Raw genomic sequence first — 17,717 nt, forward strand, 5'->3', positions numbered from 1 at the left:
GTTGCCATGAACTTTGGTGTACCAGTATCTCTTTGAGGCCCTGTTTTCACATACCTAGAGTGGACTTCTGGATGATAGATAATTCTATTTTTAACTTTGTGAGGTTCCACCATACTGTTTTCCACAGTGGCTATACTGTTTACATTCCCACCAACAGTGCACAGGGGTTCTAATTTCTCCAGATCCTCGCCAGTTCTTATTTTCTGGGGTTTTTGTTTTTGTTTCTAATAGTAGCCATCCTAGTGGGAATGAGGTGGTTGGTAACTTATTTTTTATTTAGCATTATAACTGAGAACACAGGAGAATTCAGGCTGCTGTAGCACTTACTCCTACATAGAAATAGCATTAATATTTTCATCATTTAAACATATAATGTAAAATTCCGAATTTTGATAATTCATCTATTAAAAATTGCCACTTAAAATCACCTGGACTGATTAGATTGTCGTACATGCTTATTTGTGGATTCATGCAGCCACATTAATTTGTTTAAATTTCGAATTCATAGAGTTTGTGTTTTGAATGTGTTTGTGTGTGATACTGTGTTGTTATACTGACTTTTGGAAAATTGTGTTTAATCCAGAGTCCTTTCTACAAGCAGTCTCTATATGAGATGTACATTGTCCTGATATAGATTAGTACCAGTGTTTTCTTGAATTACTGAGGCGCATATAGTTTGAGGTTTCAGCCTAGAAGCCACATTTTCAGAAGAGCACTTAGTGGTCTTCAGAGTGGCCAGTTAAAGAGTTAGCAAAAAGGCTAAAGAAAAGGGAATCATTGAAACAAAATTTGAAATTAATATCTTGATTTTTTTTCATGCTTCTTATGCCCTGATTATGAGCCACCAATACAACTTTGGGTCCAAAATGCATTGTATACACATTGAGAGATGGAAACCCATTTCACTTTTATCTCTTTTTACTGTTTTTGATGACTGGAGACCACATTCTCCCCCAGCTCTTTTCTCTCCACATGGCTCTGCTCATATAAGACAGGCTATTGGTAGCAGCGTAACTTTGTTTCTTGCCTTTGGGAACATCTCCTGTTGTCATTTTATGTTGAAACAGAATTTGCCTGATAATAGATGGATTGTCAACCCAGAGATGTGATGAACCTGAAAACCTTCTCTTACTGTCTTATTAAATGGTAGCTGCTGCTTTGAATCTCTTTTTTTCCTTTACTGTGATTTTCTGTACCTGTGAGTGTAGTGGAGTCTTGTCAGACATACATTTAATATGAAAATTTAGCCATACTTAAACTTGCCCAAAGAAAATAGCAAGAAAAGCACAGTTTTAAAGCATGAGTTGTCTGTCCTTGCTGTCTGTAATTTCTCTCCTCCTACTGCCTCTTCAACCCACTTTTGTTGCACTCCCCCTCACACACCATTTTACCTGAAGTACTTCTTCCTGTCATTGTCACCGATGACCTCCACATTGCAAATTTCAGTGGTCAGTTCATAACGACTCCCTCCTGCTTAAAATACTGTCTTCACTTGCCTTCCAGAGTACCACACCTTTCTGGTTTTCTTCCAACTTCACTACCCATTCTTTCTCAATATCCGAAGGATTCCTGATTACCCATCTCTTGATTCCTTAATGTAAGACTGCCCCAGGGTTAGACTTTAGGCCTCTTGTCTTTTCTGTCCACATTCACTTGGTAATTCTTTACATTCTCAAAGTTTTAAATACCATATATATATATTAGTATACAGATACATAAATCTGGCCCATACCTCCCTCCTGGCTCCACATTCATAATACAGATGCCTGTTTGACACCACCACTTGTATGTCTTACTTGACGTGCCCAAACTAAACTCTTGATTCCTCTATCTCCCACCCCACCAAAGAGGCTGCGTACCCCCCCATACCTCCTTCATCTCAGTTAGTGGCAGTATCATCTTCCCAGTTGCTAAAGCCAAAAACCTTGGATTTGAGCTCTGGTGCCTTCTCTTTATCCCACACCTAAATGTAATCTGTAAACAACTACTTTGGCTCTGTCTTTAAAGTATATCCCTAAACAGACCTCTCTTCATTACCTCCACTATTACCACTCTTTTCCAGACCACCATCATACCTCACCTGTGCTAGAGCAATAATCTCTGAACTGCTTCTCCCATCCTCCTTCCCTTTCAGTCTATTCTTGACATAGCAGTGAGAGTAAGACTTCTTAAAAATGTAAGCTAGATTATATCTCCCTGCTCCTCGAACCTTCCAGTGGCTTCATGGTTCCCTCACAATTAAAAAGTTTAAAGCCAGAATCTTTAAAATGGCCTGCGAGACACTACACTGTGATTGCGTCTCCTACTGCTCTTCTCTCCCTTACCAGCCTCGGAGACTTCACACTTGCTGTTCCTGTTGCCTGGGTGGTTTTTCCCCGTAATCCATTTTACTCACTCCTTCACTTCCTTCACGTTTTCACTCTACTATCACCACATGCCTGCCTTGACTGCCTTACTATTTTTTAACGTTTTATTTTGAGAATTTTCAAACATACACATAAATGTTGAGAGAACGTTCATTATATGAACATTATTCCTAACTAAATTAATAATTCCTTACCGTTATCTAATACCCAGGCCATGTTCAGATGTCTCCAGTTGTCTCCAAAGTGACTTTTTACAGTTGTTTTTTTTCAAGTCAACATCCCACCATGGCCCACGCATTGGCATTTTGTTGATAGGACCACCTAACTTACATTTGCAACCTCCCCCTCCTCTCGCAGCATGGAGAATTCTACTTCTCTGCCTTGTTTTTCTCCATAGCACTCACTACATTCTAACATACTACATGTTTTATTTGCTTTTTTTAAAAAATTACCTGTTTTCACCATTAAAATGTCAGATTCCTGAAGGCTGGGATTTTTATATTGTTCACTTCTATTTTCCCCAAGCCTAGCACGCAGTAGAAGCTCAGTAAATATTAGCTGAATGAGTGAATTTATATGGGCCCTTCACCTGGCCATTCTGCTTCAAGGAACATATGCCTGGCGCATGAGATGAGACATGAACTTCTGCCGCCGTATATCAGGCTGCAGAGCACCGCAAACAGCGCAGACTTCGGAACCAGACCCCTTGGGTTTAAATCCTGATTCTGTCATTTTCCACCTTTATATCCCTGAATAAGTTATCTCTTTGTGTCTCTTTGTTTCCTCATTGATGAACAATATATACACCTCATAGGGTTGTTAGGAACCTTAGTACGTGTTAAGCACTTAGAACTGTGCCTAGCATGTAGTAAGCACTCAACAAGTGTTAGTATTATTGGCTAGTCTCAATTCCAATGTAATTGTCATGGTTTGAGTATCACACCATACTAAATATGATTCTGATGTTTAAAGACTTTTTGTTTTTTAACATTTTCTAGGTGACTTTATTTATTTATTTAGTTTTTAGTTTTTTCTTGGGGGGGTGTTAATTAGGTTTATTTATTTAGTTTTAGAGGCAGTCTTTGGGATTGAACCCAGGACCTTGTGCATGCTAAGCATGTGCCCTACCACTTGAGCTATACCCTCCTCCTAAAGACTCTTTATATAACACGCAAGTCATCTCCTTTATTTGATAACCATGATTTTTTTCAACCCTAGAGAAAATGGTATGTTGGCTTTACATAGGCTTTGGCTTGGCCTCTAAGAAGGTACCTTTAGAAACTTTCAAAGGAAATTCTGTCATATGGCATTAGAAACCAGATTTTAGTATCTAATCCTTGTGTATGGTGTCACTTCATCACACTCTTTGATTTTTCTCTTTCTAAGCATACCAAAATAGGAGCATAGCCCAAGATTCAATTTTCTGCCCTATGCTTTTCTCTAAACGTATTAATTTCTTTATAGGCCCCTTAATTCCTTAACAGTTTAAAGTCTAAGTAATTTTAAGTCTCTTTAGTTTCTTAGTTCTGTCTGTGTATCTCTAACAGATTGATGTCACTCTCTTATTTAGATTCCTGCCACTCGGAACCCTTGCTATGCCAGTTGCATTTTGCTTTCCATCCCTTGGCTTTGATTTTTGCTGTGCATTGCTTTCATTCTTTCCTCTCAGTGCAGACTGAACGTTCTCCACAATTGAAAAACATAGCCACCAACAATCACTTATTCCCTGTTTTCTCATTAAGCTGGTCTAATGATCTTACTTAAAAAAAAAATTTGTTACAATAATGAACAGCCCATATATCCAGAGAAGATGAAAACTAATTCAAAAAGATACATGTATGCCAGTGTTTATAACAGCACAATATACAATAGCCAAGACATGGAAGCAGCCTAAATGTCCATGGACAGATGAATGGATAAAGAAGGTGTGTATATGTGTGTATACATACACACACACACACACACACACACACACACACACACACACTAGACTATTACTCAGCCATAAAAAAAGAATAAAAAAAAAACAGCCCCTTAAATTTGTATAGGTCTTTTAAAAACACTTTTGTTTAATTACATGGCTTTGTTATTCTCAAAATAGACTTAAAAATATATATTTCTAGTTGAGTTTTGCTGATGAAAAATCTTACCTAGGATTACCTGGCTATTCACTGGTGAAGCCAGAACTTTATTTCGTTTTTCAGGTAAAACCTCTTGCTTTTTCCAAGTTCAGGACTGTTTTATATTGGAAAAGTGCAGGCATAACATAGTGACTAAGAATGCAGAATCTGGAATCAGACTGCTCAGGTTTGTAACCTGGCTCGTCCACTACCTAGCTTTGTGACCTTGGAGAAATGACTTAAATTTACTGTCACCTAACTTTTCTGTCACTTAACTTTTCCCCTTAGGTAAAGTGTGGGCAATATTAGTACCTATTTCTTGGAGTTGTTGTATTATCTTGTTTATTCCACACATGTAAAACATTTAGAACAGCACATGGCACCATACTAAGTACAAGATGGTGTGATACAGACTAGAATTTTTCAGAAAAAGAATTGTGTCTGGGAGTTAGCAGTGAGTTAAAGAGATTGGGCTTGATTGGGTCCCATCCAATTAAGATGGGGCTCCAGTTGGGTTCCATCCCATTGAGATGGGTCTAGAATGTGTAGCATTTAGATAGGATGATAGAATGGGAAAGGCATTCTTAAAGGAGCTTTATGAAAAAATTTCAGAAGCAAGAGTTGGCATTCTTTGGAAACTGAGAGAAACCTGTGTTTGAGTACATCTAGACTAACAAGGCTTTGAAGCTGGGTTGGAGCATTAAGACCTGTCACCTGATCAACTGAGTAACAATAGAGGGCTCCTCTATAGGGTGTTGACCTAATGATGGTGTGCGCTATGAAAGCAGAAAGAACAGCACCTGGAAGGGAGAGCTTGGCGGCTTGTACTAAGGTTGTAGCAGTGATGAGAGAGGAAGGGCCAATCTGGGCTTTGAAGCAGTTGGTAAGTGTGGTTTTACCTGAAGGTAGGAGTGAGTGATAGAGCTCTGAGATTTCTAAAATCCCAGGACAGGGTATATGCTAGTGTAATGATTGGTATTGCTGAGAACATGAAAATGTTAAGAAGGGAATTGATTTAACTGATAGCTCATTCCTAGAGCATTTGAACCTTAGTTAAGGTTCTCCTCAGATTAGTTATTTAATTTGATCAAAGAGTCTAGGGTTTCAGTGTTTTACTTAAGCTATGTGATCCTCTATTGGAAATCAGCTTTTAAGCACTCTAATGTATAGAGCAACTAATAGAAAAATTGTATGACAGCTAAATCATTCTTTTAATTGTGTTCCCAAAGCTGTATGCCCATACTTCAACCTTGACCCTTATCATTCTCTACCATAAATATTATGTATTCATCATCTCTTCTTTTTTAACTGCAACATATATTTAAAAATACAGCTTTACATAGAATAAAACATTACAAAGTTACATTCATCTCTTAAATTCCTTGAGTTTAGTGATCAGATCTGTGTGTTTATTCCTGCATAGCAATAATAAATACTCAGTAAATATTTGTGGGATGAACAATTTTGTGTGTGACCATGTGTGTTTTGGTTTATGGCATAAATCATATTTGTCTTGAATGAAATAGCACTGGCTTAGAAATCCTTTTATTGGGATTTGAGGGGGAGGGAGTATCTTCATTTGGAGTATCAGGAAATAAGATTTCCCCAAGCATATGTATAATGTAATTAATAACTGGTGTAAGCTTAATCTGTAATGCTTAGTGGTTAGGTAAAAGATTCAAAATTCAAAGAAAAGTGTCAGAGCTTGATAAAGCACCTCAAAGGGTAATAGTTTGGCCTTCATCAATTCCTCAGTGGGCTGCCAGGTTGTTATTTTCAGTTTATCAAGTAACCAGTTTCAAATAAATCTCATGATTTTCTGTTCATTGAGTGTTATTCTAGTAATTCTTGGGAGGTGTGGCAAAGCATATTACTGAACTTTTGGGTTATGATTAACCCTTTCTTTAGATGTCCTGTTGTTGGCCTGGAAGTGTAGCTTTCCATTTGACTCTGTCTTGTTCCATATCACGGAGCCTTTAAGCCCTAGCTGAACTTGATTGATTTCCTCCCTGCACCTGAGATTCTCCACCCAGCGTTTGGACCATTGCTCCTTGACAGAGCGGCTTCTGCTTTAACACTTTGTTCTTACGTTTTTAATGACACTCAGTTTCTTCTTGCCTACCGTTTGGTTTTGATGAGCTAGTTTTTTGATTTTTGTTTTTTAAACTACAATCCTCTTGAAGCAGGGCTACTATGTTAAGAACAATCTATTTGCTTTCTCAAAGAATTGTATTTTGTTAGGCCACGTTTGGATACTGGTTTGCAAAAAGTGACTTGCTTTTTTTGTTAACGTGTATATGTTTTTTAAAAATCTAGGAATTTTGTCTCTGAGAATATCAGAATTAGATGGGACTTTAAAAATATCCATTCGTTGCTTGGTTACAGAGTTTGGTTGCTATTGTGGTCTGATGATAATAAATAATGGATTTTTAGAGTACCCTGGCAAGTTGGAAATTGGCTTGTATGGTACATGGTTCTGTATGTACAGGTACTGATTTAGCTTCTTTGCCTGAAGAAAAAAAAGAATGCCACTTATTAAGGGTGCCAGCAATTTATTACTTTATTGTCCATTTTAACAGTATTACACAGAACTTTAGTTCTTTAGAATAACCCTGGATCTTTTTTTTCTTTTCTTTTCCCTCATTAATATATTTATTGCTATTTTTGTTTTCTCTGCAGGCCTCAGCTGTTGAAGAATGCTCTGCAGAGAGCAGTAGAGAGAGGCCAGTTAGAACAAATAACTGGCAAAGGTGCTTCTGGGACATTCCAGGTTAGAGGCTAAAAGGGCTTGGTTGTAGAGAAGTTTTCAAAAGTTTTGGTTTCAGGACTTTCATTTACTCTAAAAATTTATTGTGTACCTCCAAAGGTTTTGTTTATGTGGGTTATACCTATCAGTATTTACCATATTAGAAATTAAAACTGGGGAAATGTTAAAATATTGATTAATTCATCTAAAAAATAAACCGATTATATGTTAACATAAAATTTTTATGAAAACTATTTCTAAGAATAAAAAATTTTGTAATGAGAAGAGATTTACTATTTATTATATTTTTGCAAAAATCTTTACTGGCTAGCTTCATGGAAAACAGCTGGTATCTGTTTCAGTGTATTTTGGGTTACATCTATGAAGGAAAATCAAGCTCACACAGAAAGTTAAATAAAGGTGGAGTATTTTAAGATAATTTTCAGATAGAAGTTGATAATATTCTCTGATAGTATACCAAAACTCAACAAATGATAGTTTTTGAGGTATAGCTATATTGAGGTATGATTTATATACCATAAGATACAATCCTTTTATGTTACAGTTTATAATTCAGTGATTTTTACAGTGTTGTACAATCATCACCGCAGTCCAGTTTTAAAGCTTTTCCATCACCCAAAAAAAACTCTTGTGCCCATTTGCAGTCACTCCTGTTTCTATCCCCATCCCACCTGTTTTCTCTATGTATGGATTTGCCTTTTCTGCGTGTTTCATATGGATAGAATCATACGGTGTGTGGTCTTTTGTGTCTGACTTACTTCACTTAGCATAATTTTTTTTAGTTTTATCCATGTTGCAGCACAAATCAGTACTTTTATTTCTTTTATTGCCAAATAGTGTTCTGTTGTATGGATCTGGCACATTTTGCTTATCCATTCACGAGTTGGTGAGCATTTGGGTTATTTCCACTTTTTAGCTTTTTTGATTAGTATTGCCTATGAGCATTTATGTCCAAATCTTTGTGTGTATATGTTTTTATTTCCCTTGGGTGTATAAGTAGGAGCATGGACCTCCTGGAATATGTATCATATTTGCTTTAAGAAACTGCCAAAGTGACTGCATCATTTTGCATTCCCACCAGCAATGTATGTATAAGGGTTCCAGTTTCTCCTTATCTTTGCCAACACTTGTTACTGTCTTTTTAAAATTATAGCCATACTAGTGGATACAAAGTGGTGTCTCATTGTGGTTTTGGTTGGCATTTCCCTAAGACTGCTGATGTTGACCATCTTTTCATGTGCTTAATGGACATTCGTTTATCTTCTTTGATAAAATGTCAATGTCTATTCAAATCCTTTGCCTATTTTTAAAATTGAGCTATTTGTCTTACTGAGTTATATAACTAGATATATCAGATATATGATTTGCAAATATTTTCTCCTGATCTGTGGCCCATGCTTTCACTTTCTTAATGGTGTCTTTTGAAGCATAGAAGTGTTTATTTTTGATGAAGTCCTGTTGATCATTTTTTTAAATTACTTATACTGTTGGTGTCATATTTAATATATCAGTACCTCGCTTAAGGTCAGGAAGATTTACGCCTATTTTGGTTTTAAGAGTTTTACAGTTTTAGCTCTTACATTTAGGTCTATAATCCATTTTGAGTTAAGTTTTGTTTATGGTGTGAGGTAAGGGTATAAATTCATGTTTTTCATGTGGACATCCAGTTGTCCCAATACGATTTATTGAGAAGACTATCTTTTCTTATTGAATTGCCTTAGCACCTTTATCAAAACTCAGTTGACCTTGAATGTAATGGTTTATTGCTAGTCTCTCAATTTTGTTCCATTGATCTATATGTGAATCTTTATGCCAGGATCACACTGTCTTGATTGTAGCTTTGTAGTAAGTTTTGAAATTGGGAAACATAAGTCCTCTTCTTTTTCAAAATTGTTTTGGCTATTCTGGGTCTTGTGTATTTCCATATGAATTTTAGGATTCATTAGTCAATTTTCACAGAAAAATCCATCTTAAGATTTTGGTAGAGCTTGCAGTGAACCTGTAGAGCAATTTAGGAAGAGTCACTCTCTTTACAGTGTTGACTTTGGCATGAACATTGAGTCTCTCTCTATTTTCTTAGATCTTTAATTTCTCTCAGCAGTGTTTTGTAGTTTTCAGGGTACAAGTCTTACATTTCTTTTGTTAAATTTATTCCTTTGTGTTATATTCTATTTCCATGCTGTTGTGAATGGAATTTTCTTATTTTCATTTTCAGATTGCTTATTTGCTAGCCTGTGGAAATACAGTTCATTTGTCTATTGATTTTATATCCTGTGACCTTGCTGAACTCATTTACTTGTTCTGGAATTTTTTGGTGGATTCCTAGGATTTTGGGGTGGATTCCCTAGGATTTTCTGCATATAGGATAATGTCGTCTACAAATAAAGACCATTTTATTTTTTTTCCTTTCAAATTTGGATGTCTTTTATTTTTTTTTCCCTTGCCTGGATAGAACCTCCAGTGATGAGTGTAGATGTCTTTGTCTTGTTTCTCATCTTAATGGGAAAACATTCATTCTTTCACCGTTGAAGCTACAGGTTTTTCATAGATGCCTGTTACCAAGTTGAGAAAGTTCTCTGTTACTAGTTTGCTGAGAGTTTATTATAAATGCTTTTTCTATCTCTCTCGAGATGATCATATGGTTTTTTCCTTTATTCTGTTAATATGTGTATTACATTGATTTTGTGGGTACTTCCATAAAGTACATTATAGTTGCCATGTGAAACCTGAAACCATATCTGAACTTGTACTCTGTTACTTTGAAATCCTTTGGTCTGTCTTGAACTTTGAGTGCATCTTTTAACCATAATTTTGTGTAACAGTCATTTGGAAAATAGTAGTTCACTGAATTGTGCAGATTTTTTTAATGTTGGCACATTTCATCAAATAGTAACAAAACTCATATTCACTAATATCACCCACTGATCTCATCAGAACAATATTTAAGTACTAGGAAATTACTGTGTTCATGGTGGTAGAATCAAGTTTTCCACAATTTATGTTTTCTCTTGAGAAGTTGAATTTATCATTGGCAACAACTACTGTTAGTTGTTTTCCTTGAACTGACAAGCCCACTTAACTTATTTTCAAGAAATTGTCTGCTAGATGCCTGAGTCTGAATAACCACAGTTTATCTGTTAATTCTTCCTTCAAGTTAAAAGGGTATTACTGCCTGAAAAATGCAGCTAGTTGAGCTCACAGTTCAATCACTGGGTGCTTTTCCTTGAGATTACCACCATCCCTCTGTAGTTGACATGCTTTATACATTCTTCTCATTTTGCCCCATGAAATATCAAAAAGACATGGACTAGGGTTGAGATTTAATAAAATAATTTTTATATCAAGGACATTGTTAAATGAAACACTTTTTTTTAACCGTAAATGTATAGCAGTAGAGAATGCAGTAACTATATTTTTCTGCCTCCACCTTGATTTGTTGTGAGGTAGCAGTGGTTTTACCCATCATTCCTTTTCCATCATCAGTGCAAAATGTCACCACAGTGAAAAAGGCAAATCACATCTTAGTATATTATTATGAAAATAATTTTAACCTTGCAGATCCTCTGAAGGGGTCTCAGGAACCCCAAGGATTTGTGGATCTGTCTTTAAGAATCATTGTTGTAGACTATACCTCGCTTTGTCCTTTTATTTACCTTTTTGCTTATTGGTGCTACCCTTTGTTCCCCAGCCTCTTGTCCTTGAAATATGCTATATAATTTTCTATTGTATGATATCCTAAATATCTATCAAACTTTTCCTTTGCTATTTTCCTTGCAGGATTAAAAAGGCTATTGGCTAATTTTATAAGTAGTCCATTTTTCACATTCAGAAAAGAGGAGTATTCTCAAAAGCGTTAATTTATTGGGGGTATAACAAGTAACCTCCTTATTGGAGTAGCACTGTCACTCTCTTCGGGTTAGGTCAACTGTTGCTACTTGAGGTTGGTTGGAGGGGTAGATGAAAGGAGAAAAAATCCATAGGAGGGTTGGGACTCCTCAGCTAGGGTGAATACCTGTTGAATGGGAAGAGAAAGTCCCTAACCTGACAATTTACTGTAAAACATATCTGTGCTAATGCAGGAACTCCGACCCACCTGGTGCAGAGGAGTCTTGTCTTGACCTGCTTTGGGAGAGTGTTGTCTTGATGCTTTTCTCTTCCTCCTTGGAAAACAGCTGAAGAAATCAGGGGAGAAACCCCTACTTGGTGGAAGCCTGATGGAATATGCAATCTTGTCCGCCATTGCTGCCATGAATGAGCCGAAGACCTGCTCCACCGCTGCTCTGAAGAAGTATGTCCTGGAGAACCACCCAGGGACCAATTCTAACTATCAAAGTAAGACTTGGAGTTGTGCACGTTTGACAGGATCGGAGGAATTATCTTGTGAAAGATCCCTAGAGATCATGCTATTAATGACAAATCGTTAACTATTAACTGAAAACCAAGGGGGAACAACTTTACAAATTTATTATTTACAGATAGACAGACAAAAATAACCAAGGCTTATTAATTTACAATGTGTGCTAAACATGAGAATTTGATTTTACTTTGCTGTAAAAATGTTTCTGATATTTATTTCTATTGTAATTTAGATAAATTTCTAGGTTCAAAACTCTTCTCAAGTGTAGTTATCTTTTTAACCTACTTCTGAATTTTCATCAGAACATCTTGAAACCAAGCTTGTGTTTTAAAATACTTACTGCTTAGGTTACTTCTTTTTGACGTAAGCCCTGTTTTTCAGTAAAGTATATTAACCTTGTCAGGTGGTGATTTGAGATTAGAAACCTCATTTTAGCAGCATTATCACATGTGGATTAGTGAGATTGTTTTCTCAGTGAACTGTGGGATTGGGCACAGCGGTACAGGGTGAGGAATATGGAAATTAGGTAACAGAAAATGCCAACTAGAATATATTGCTTTAAATGAAAAGGTAATTTTGAAATCTTAACATTGACTTTTAACACATATGAAGGAATGCTTTCTCATTGTTTTATGTACTTTGTCTTTTTTTTTTAAGTTTTTGTAAAGTAGTGGTTATGTGTATGACTTTTTTCTTTCCTTACATAAGATATATACTGTGTTTAACTATGTATATTGACTCTTACAGACTTTTCATGATTTTCTTTTTTTGACAACTGTTAGAAGAAAAGATGAATTTGGTTATTAACCTTTTCAGTGTCACTAATATTGCAGCTATTTTGAGGGTACTGAATCACTGTAAAATATATTTTTATATGTTTTTATATGAAAGTTGATAAGGCCTTTTTAGAGGCCATGATGTTTTGTTACTATTTGCTGATTCAGGAGAAATTGGTTTTATCTTTATAGATACTTTACATGCTTATCAATACTTATAGGTCCTCAATAAATGTTTGAATGAATAGAAATAATGAGAGATGTAGATTTAAGTTGGCTATTAACCATTTATGTGCAACTGACTGTAGGGCAAGTCACTAGCCACTCTGGGCTCATTTCCCTTTCTGTGAAGTAAGGAGTTTGATGCAGTGGTCTCTGAAACCCCTTGCCATTATAATTTAACCCTTGCCAAATTTATGGGCACTTAATAATAATTTTATAATAATCCTTTGACCACAAAGGATTCACTTAGCACGTGACAGGACATTAAATTGATGTATAACTGACTGTGGTTGAGGGAATTATCAAATCTGAGCAAATAAATACTCGCTTCATTTCTGAATTTTTTGTTCAGTGCACTTACTGAAGAAAACCCTGCAGAGATGCGAAAAGAATGGGTGGATGGAACAGATCTCTGGTAAAGGATTCAGTGGCACCTTCCAGCTCTGCTTTCCCTATTACCCCAGGTAAGCACCTAGCCCATAATGGGAAGTACTGGTCATTGCAAACTTAAAATCTGACTCTAGGTTGCAGGCTTGGCTTTCCTTACTTTACTGCTATTATACTGAACTGGGTATACTCGAAAATAAAGACTACTTAAGATAGTATTTTTTAGAGCAGAAGGTTTTCATGTAAGAATAGGGAGATTTGGGCTATCCTGCTGGAGCTTATTGTTAGACAGGTGTTCGGTGTTCCTGAAATTAAGCACTGATTATTTTTTAATTGTCCAGCACCAACTAGGGAGAGCACTGACTACTTCCAAGAATCCTAATCTGCCTTCTTCATACTGTAGAGACAAGGACATTAATTTAAAAACTTGTCTCTTATACATGCTTTATTTTTTTATTCATTGAACCAAGAAAAGTATATAGCATCTCCTGTGAACTAAGCATTTTTCTATGTACCTGTGCTATGACTTCTTATACTTTCATTTCTAATAAAGTGCAATGACATGTACCACTAAAACCTATTTTAGCAGAAGCATAGTGTAGCTTTCTTATATTGTTCTTTGTGCATTAAATATAAGTAAGTGTTACTTGGTTGAATGTATGTTATTTGAATTTTTCAAACAAACTTTAAATCTAATTCTTAAAGTCATGCACTGCATATACACTGTGATAATTTAAGGACCTATTGATCAATGAGATCAAGTTTTCTACGTAAGGTAAACAAGGAAAAGTTGGAAGATCCTTGCTGAATTTCTCTAAAACTTTGAAGAGATTCAGTCTTTATGATACTTTGAAGTCTTTTGCCAGTATCATAAGGACAAAAAATACATACTGCTGTGCAGACTGTTCACCACCGTATAGACCATTCACTACTATATATTCAGTGGCTGTTACAGTGCTGAACACATATCAGGAGTGTAAATAATTGTTTAGTAAATAAATGAGTAAGAGAATGAGGATAGAGCACATGCTTAGCATGCACAGGGTCCTGGGTTCAATCCCAGTACCTCTGTTTAAAAAAATAACCTAATTACCTCCTCCCAAAAAAGAAAATTAAAAAAAAAGAAAAACCCCAAAGCTAAATAAATGATTAAGTATTAATTTTATTAAATGGAAGGGGAAGGGAATGAGGAATGGTCTGGGGCATTTATAGATTTGTCGTAACTTCATACGTGTGTTCGACATAGATTAAATTGTAACCTGATATTTGCACCTAACCTGACATAACTGGGGAGTAGGGGCGGAGGGGAGTGGATAATGTCCAGGGAAGAGCGTATCTGGGTTCACATTCTTTTCCTTGTCCTCTCCTGGACTTCTCTTTTACCTAATTTTTTTTTCCTTAATAGTCCAGGAGTTCTGTTTCCAAAGAAAGAGCCAGATGATTCTAAAGATGAGGATGAAGATGAAGATGAATCATCAGAGGAAGACTCTGAGGATGAAGAGCCACCACCTAAGAGAAGGTAGGGCTGTGTGGAAAACCCTTTTTAGAGCTGAAAATGGCAGTAATAGGAGAGGCTGTGAAAAGTGGACAAGTCAGGATCCTTCTCAAGCCTTTTGTGTAACGTTTGAACTTATCGTCTCAAGAGTTTAGAGACTCTGAACCTGTGACACACTGAATATGTAATTATTCTTTGGTCAAACCTGTATATTTATATATCCATAGTTTAGTTATTTGAAGAAAAATAAGTCCATATTTTTCTAGGAAAAACATGATGGAATTACGTGTATACAATTTTAGTAAAGCCTCAGGGTAAATAATCACCCACATTCCCCTTCTTAACATAGGTGACTTCTACCTGTGTTATTTCTTTTTTGACAGAGTATCTGGTCATCCTGGTAAAATGAATCTCTCAAGTACTAAGTGATCGCCTTTGCTCTTTGGTTCTCACAGGTTGCAGAAGAAAACCCCAGCCAAGTTGTCAGGGAAGGCTGCACCCGTGAAGCAGAGAGGGTCCAAGCCTGCGCCTAGAGTCCCAGCTGCCCAGCGAGGGAAGGCTCGGCCCCTGCCCAAGAAAGCCCCTCCTAAGGCCAAAACTCCTGCCAAGAAAGCCAGACCCTCCCCCTCAGTCATCAAGAAACCTAGTGGTAGCTCTTCAAAGAAGCCTGTGGCCAGTGTGAGAAAGGAAGTGAAGTTGCCTGGAAAGGGCAAATCCACCATGAAGAAATCTTTCAAAGCAAAAAAGTAAATTTTATAGGAAAAAAGGGTATCATGATGAATTCAAAATCTTATTTTCTAAGGTCCGTGTGCATTTGTTTTAGTTTTGATGCTTTTGAAATTACATTTTTTTTCCTCCCCTATGAACATTATGGGGAGGGAATATAAATAAACCAATTTAGGCATTTGTTAGCTTTAGGTGCTGTTCTTGGTGCCTGCCCCTCTCCCGGTCATTTTAATTTCTGCACTAATTCTGGACTTCCCTGAACTGTATAATCTATACTTGTCCTTTTTTCTCCCTCCACTCCAACCCTCCTTTTTTTTTTAACGTCAGCTTTTGCTTTTTTTTTTTTCCCCCTCCAGCTGTATCTAAACGGTTGCAAAACAGTTTATATTTGTTAGAAAGCATCAAGAACAGGACGCTGGTCAGGTGCTGGAAGTGGGAGGAGGCAGCGGAGCCCTGACTGAATTGCAGAGCCTCCTGCCTGGAGACTTCAGCTGTATCTCTAATAATTAATCTTATTTATAAAACCACTCCACTAACCCTTTCTCTCCAGCTGTACACACAGAGATGTCTTAGCTTTGGGAATAAGCCAGAAGCATTATGATCTCATTTGATTCTGAAGATGCCGGACTCCTTTGGGCCACTTTGCACGTTGGTCAGTTTGCAGGTGTTTTTCACTGGCCCCAGGGCATTTGCATTCCCTTAACAGCAAGCACAAGACCTCTGGCACCCCTTGGTTTTTGACTGAAGAAGAAATATAGGAATATATTGAACTTGTGGTTTCTGGTGTCACCTGTGTTACCAAAAATCAAAACATACAAAAACCTTCTTGATCAAATGTTCAAATATATTTTTTAATATTTGGAGCATGAATTGTCACTTCTTGTTTGCCTTTTTTATAAGGAAGTGTTGGAGAGCTACACCATTGCTAATGTAGAAATGTTAAGTGGAAAAACGTACAGTTTGCTAAAATAAACTTGATTCCAGATTCATCCCTGGGTTTTTTCCCCCTCCTTTCTTCCAGAGCACTTTTGATAAAGAGCAAGTGGCTTCCTTTTTGAGATATTTTAAAAAAGAAAAGAAAGAACAAATGAAGCCCGACTACCTATCCCTTTCTTATTTGTCTTTGTTTTAGTATTGTGAAGTTGTGTTAAATAGTACTAGCTTTCTAAGAAATAATTGATTTCCAGTTATCATTTATCCTCCCTGTGGCACTTGACATTTTAATTGTCTTAAACTTTTTGGTGTACATCTTCTGGCCCCTTGAGTGCTGCCAGAGGCAAAAGATGTTTGTTTCATTCATTCCATTTGCATTGTCTCCTGGGATCCTGTCTGCAGCCTGCAGTGTGGCTGGGAAATGGACTTGAGAAGATTGGCTTGAATTAGATCCATAATCATGTGTGATCCCATCATGAGTTCATTGGAATTTGTGTTGCATGTAAGGCAATCTTTCCTGTTGTAAATCTTCCTTTTTTTAATGTACATATATTTTGAAAAATATGAATAAACATGAAATTTTAAAAGCTGCTGAACCGTAGTTCACATTTAAAAGTTTCTAGTATGTCCTGAGACGTAGCTGTAAGCGCTGCACGCACTCTGAGTCTTTCCTGCGCCTTGCGCTAGCCGCCATCCATTTTCCTTTTTACATACAAGCTCTGGTTTATTTGCTTTTTGAATTCTTATGTGGATGTAAATGTTTCTAGATATATTGAACCTGATTATTTAGTGAATAAGTTTTTTTTTTCCCATCATTTTGTATTTTACTAAGGTTCTTGGGTTCTTTTCAAGATTATAGATTCCAGTTTTTCATGTTCAGTGCTCACGTATGTCCTTGGACTAGGAAAAAAAAATACAGCACTGCAAAAGGATTGATAAACCCTAGAAACCTAATTCTAGAAAGTAATTCTCATTTTCTATTATGCTGTTTAGCAGATAATCTTAATAGTGTGGGTATTAGGTACCTGTGCTAAAACTTCTTACTCTTGGAGTCAGAAGTTGGAGGATTCTGGATGGTTTCTGTGTTTTATGGTAATGCTTTTACCTTAAAAAAGGTTGCCTGAACCTGGTGGCTATATTGTATATCAGGCATTCCAGCATAGAGAATGAGACAGTTAGGTCATTTAGTCCCTTCTAACTCCACAAAGTTCAAGTCAGGGCAAAGCTGTCCTTGCTTTAGCATCTGTAAAGGGAAAAGACAGGAGGGCATTGCATTCTTCCAGGGAAAATCCCCAGCTGTCAAAGACATGCACCTTCCTTATGTTGAGGTAAAGGAATGTTTGAGTTTTTTTCCCTTCCAGGCATTCTCAAGGGGCAGAACACGTAATTTTTACTTCCATGAAAGGAAGTAGTTTTACATTCCAAGAAAGGAAATGATTTTACATTCCAAGAAAGGAAAACAGCGAACCCAAGAGGTAACCCAGCAGCCCCTGGCATGGATCAGTGGCTTCAGTACTCTGCTAGTGACTTCTAGTGAGCTCATGACAGTGTTTCATGTCTCCTTAAAC

At 36.7% G+C, this 17,717-nt stretch overlaps 1 protein-coding gene across 6 annotated transcripts in view; it reads left to right on the forward strand.

Moving 5' to 3' along the window:
- The window catches only part of HP1BP3 (heterochromatin protein 1 binding protein 3), a 33,175-nt gene extending 16,436 nt beyond the window's left edge, over positions 1 to 16,739 (forward strand). For 5 of the 6 annotated variants that reach the window (XM_031464258.2, XM_031464260.2, XM_031464259.2 and 2 more), the window contains 5 exons: positions 7,166 to 7,256; positions 11,426 to 11,585; positions 12,961 to 13,072; positions 14,401 to 14,514; positions 14,946 to 16,739. In XM_031464258.2, coding sequence (XP_031320118.1) covers positions 7,166 to 7,256; positions 11,426 to 11,585; positions 12,961 to 13,072; positions 14,401 to 14,514; positions 14,946 to 15,240 — 772 coding nt within the window. In that variant the 3' untranslated portion in view covers positions 15,241 to 16,739. Of the gene's footprint in view, positions 1 to 7,165; positions 7,257 to 11,332; positions 11,586 to 12,960; positions 13,073 to 14,400; positions 14,515 to 14,945 lie in introns of those variants that run through there. The other variant, XM_064493973.1, reaches the window with a different exon arrangement.
- Positions 16,740 to 17,717: the final 978 nt, after the last annotated feature.

This window comes from Camelus dromedarius, chromosome 14, assembly GCF_036321535.1.
Source record: "Camelus dromedarius isolate mCamDro1 chromosome 14, mCamDro1.pat, whole genome shotgun sequence".
Classification (NCBI taxonomy): Eukaryota; Metazoa; Chordata; class Mammalia; order Artiodactyla; family Camelidae; genus Camelus; species Camelus dromedarius.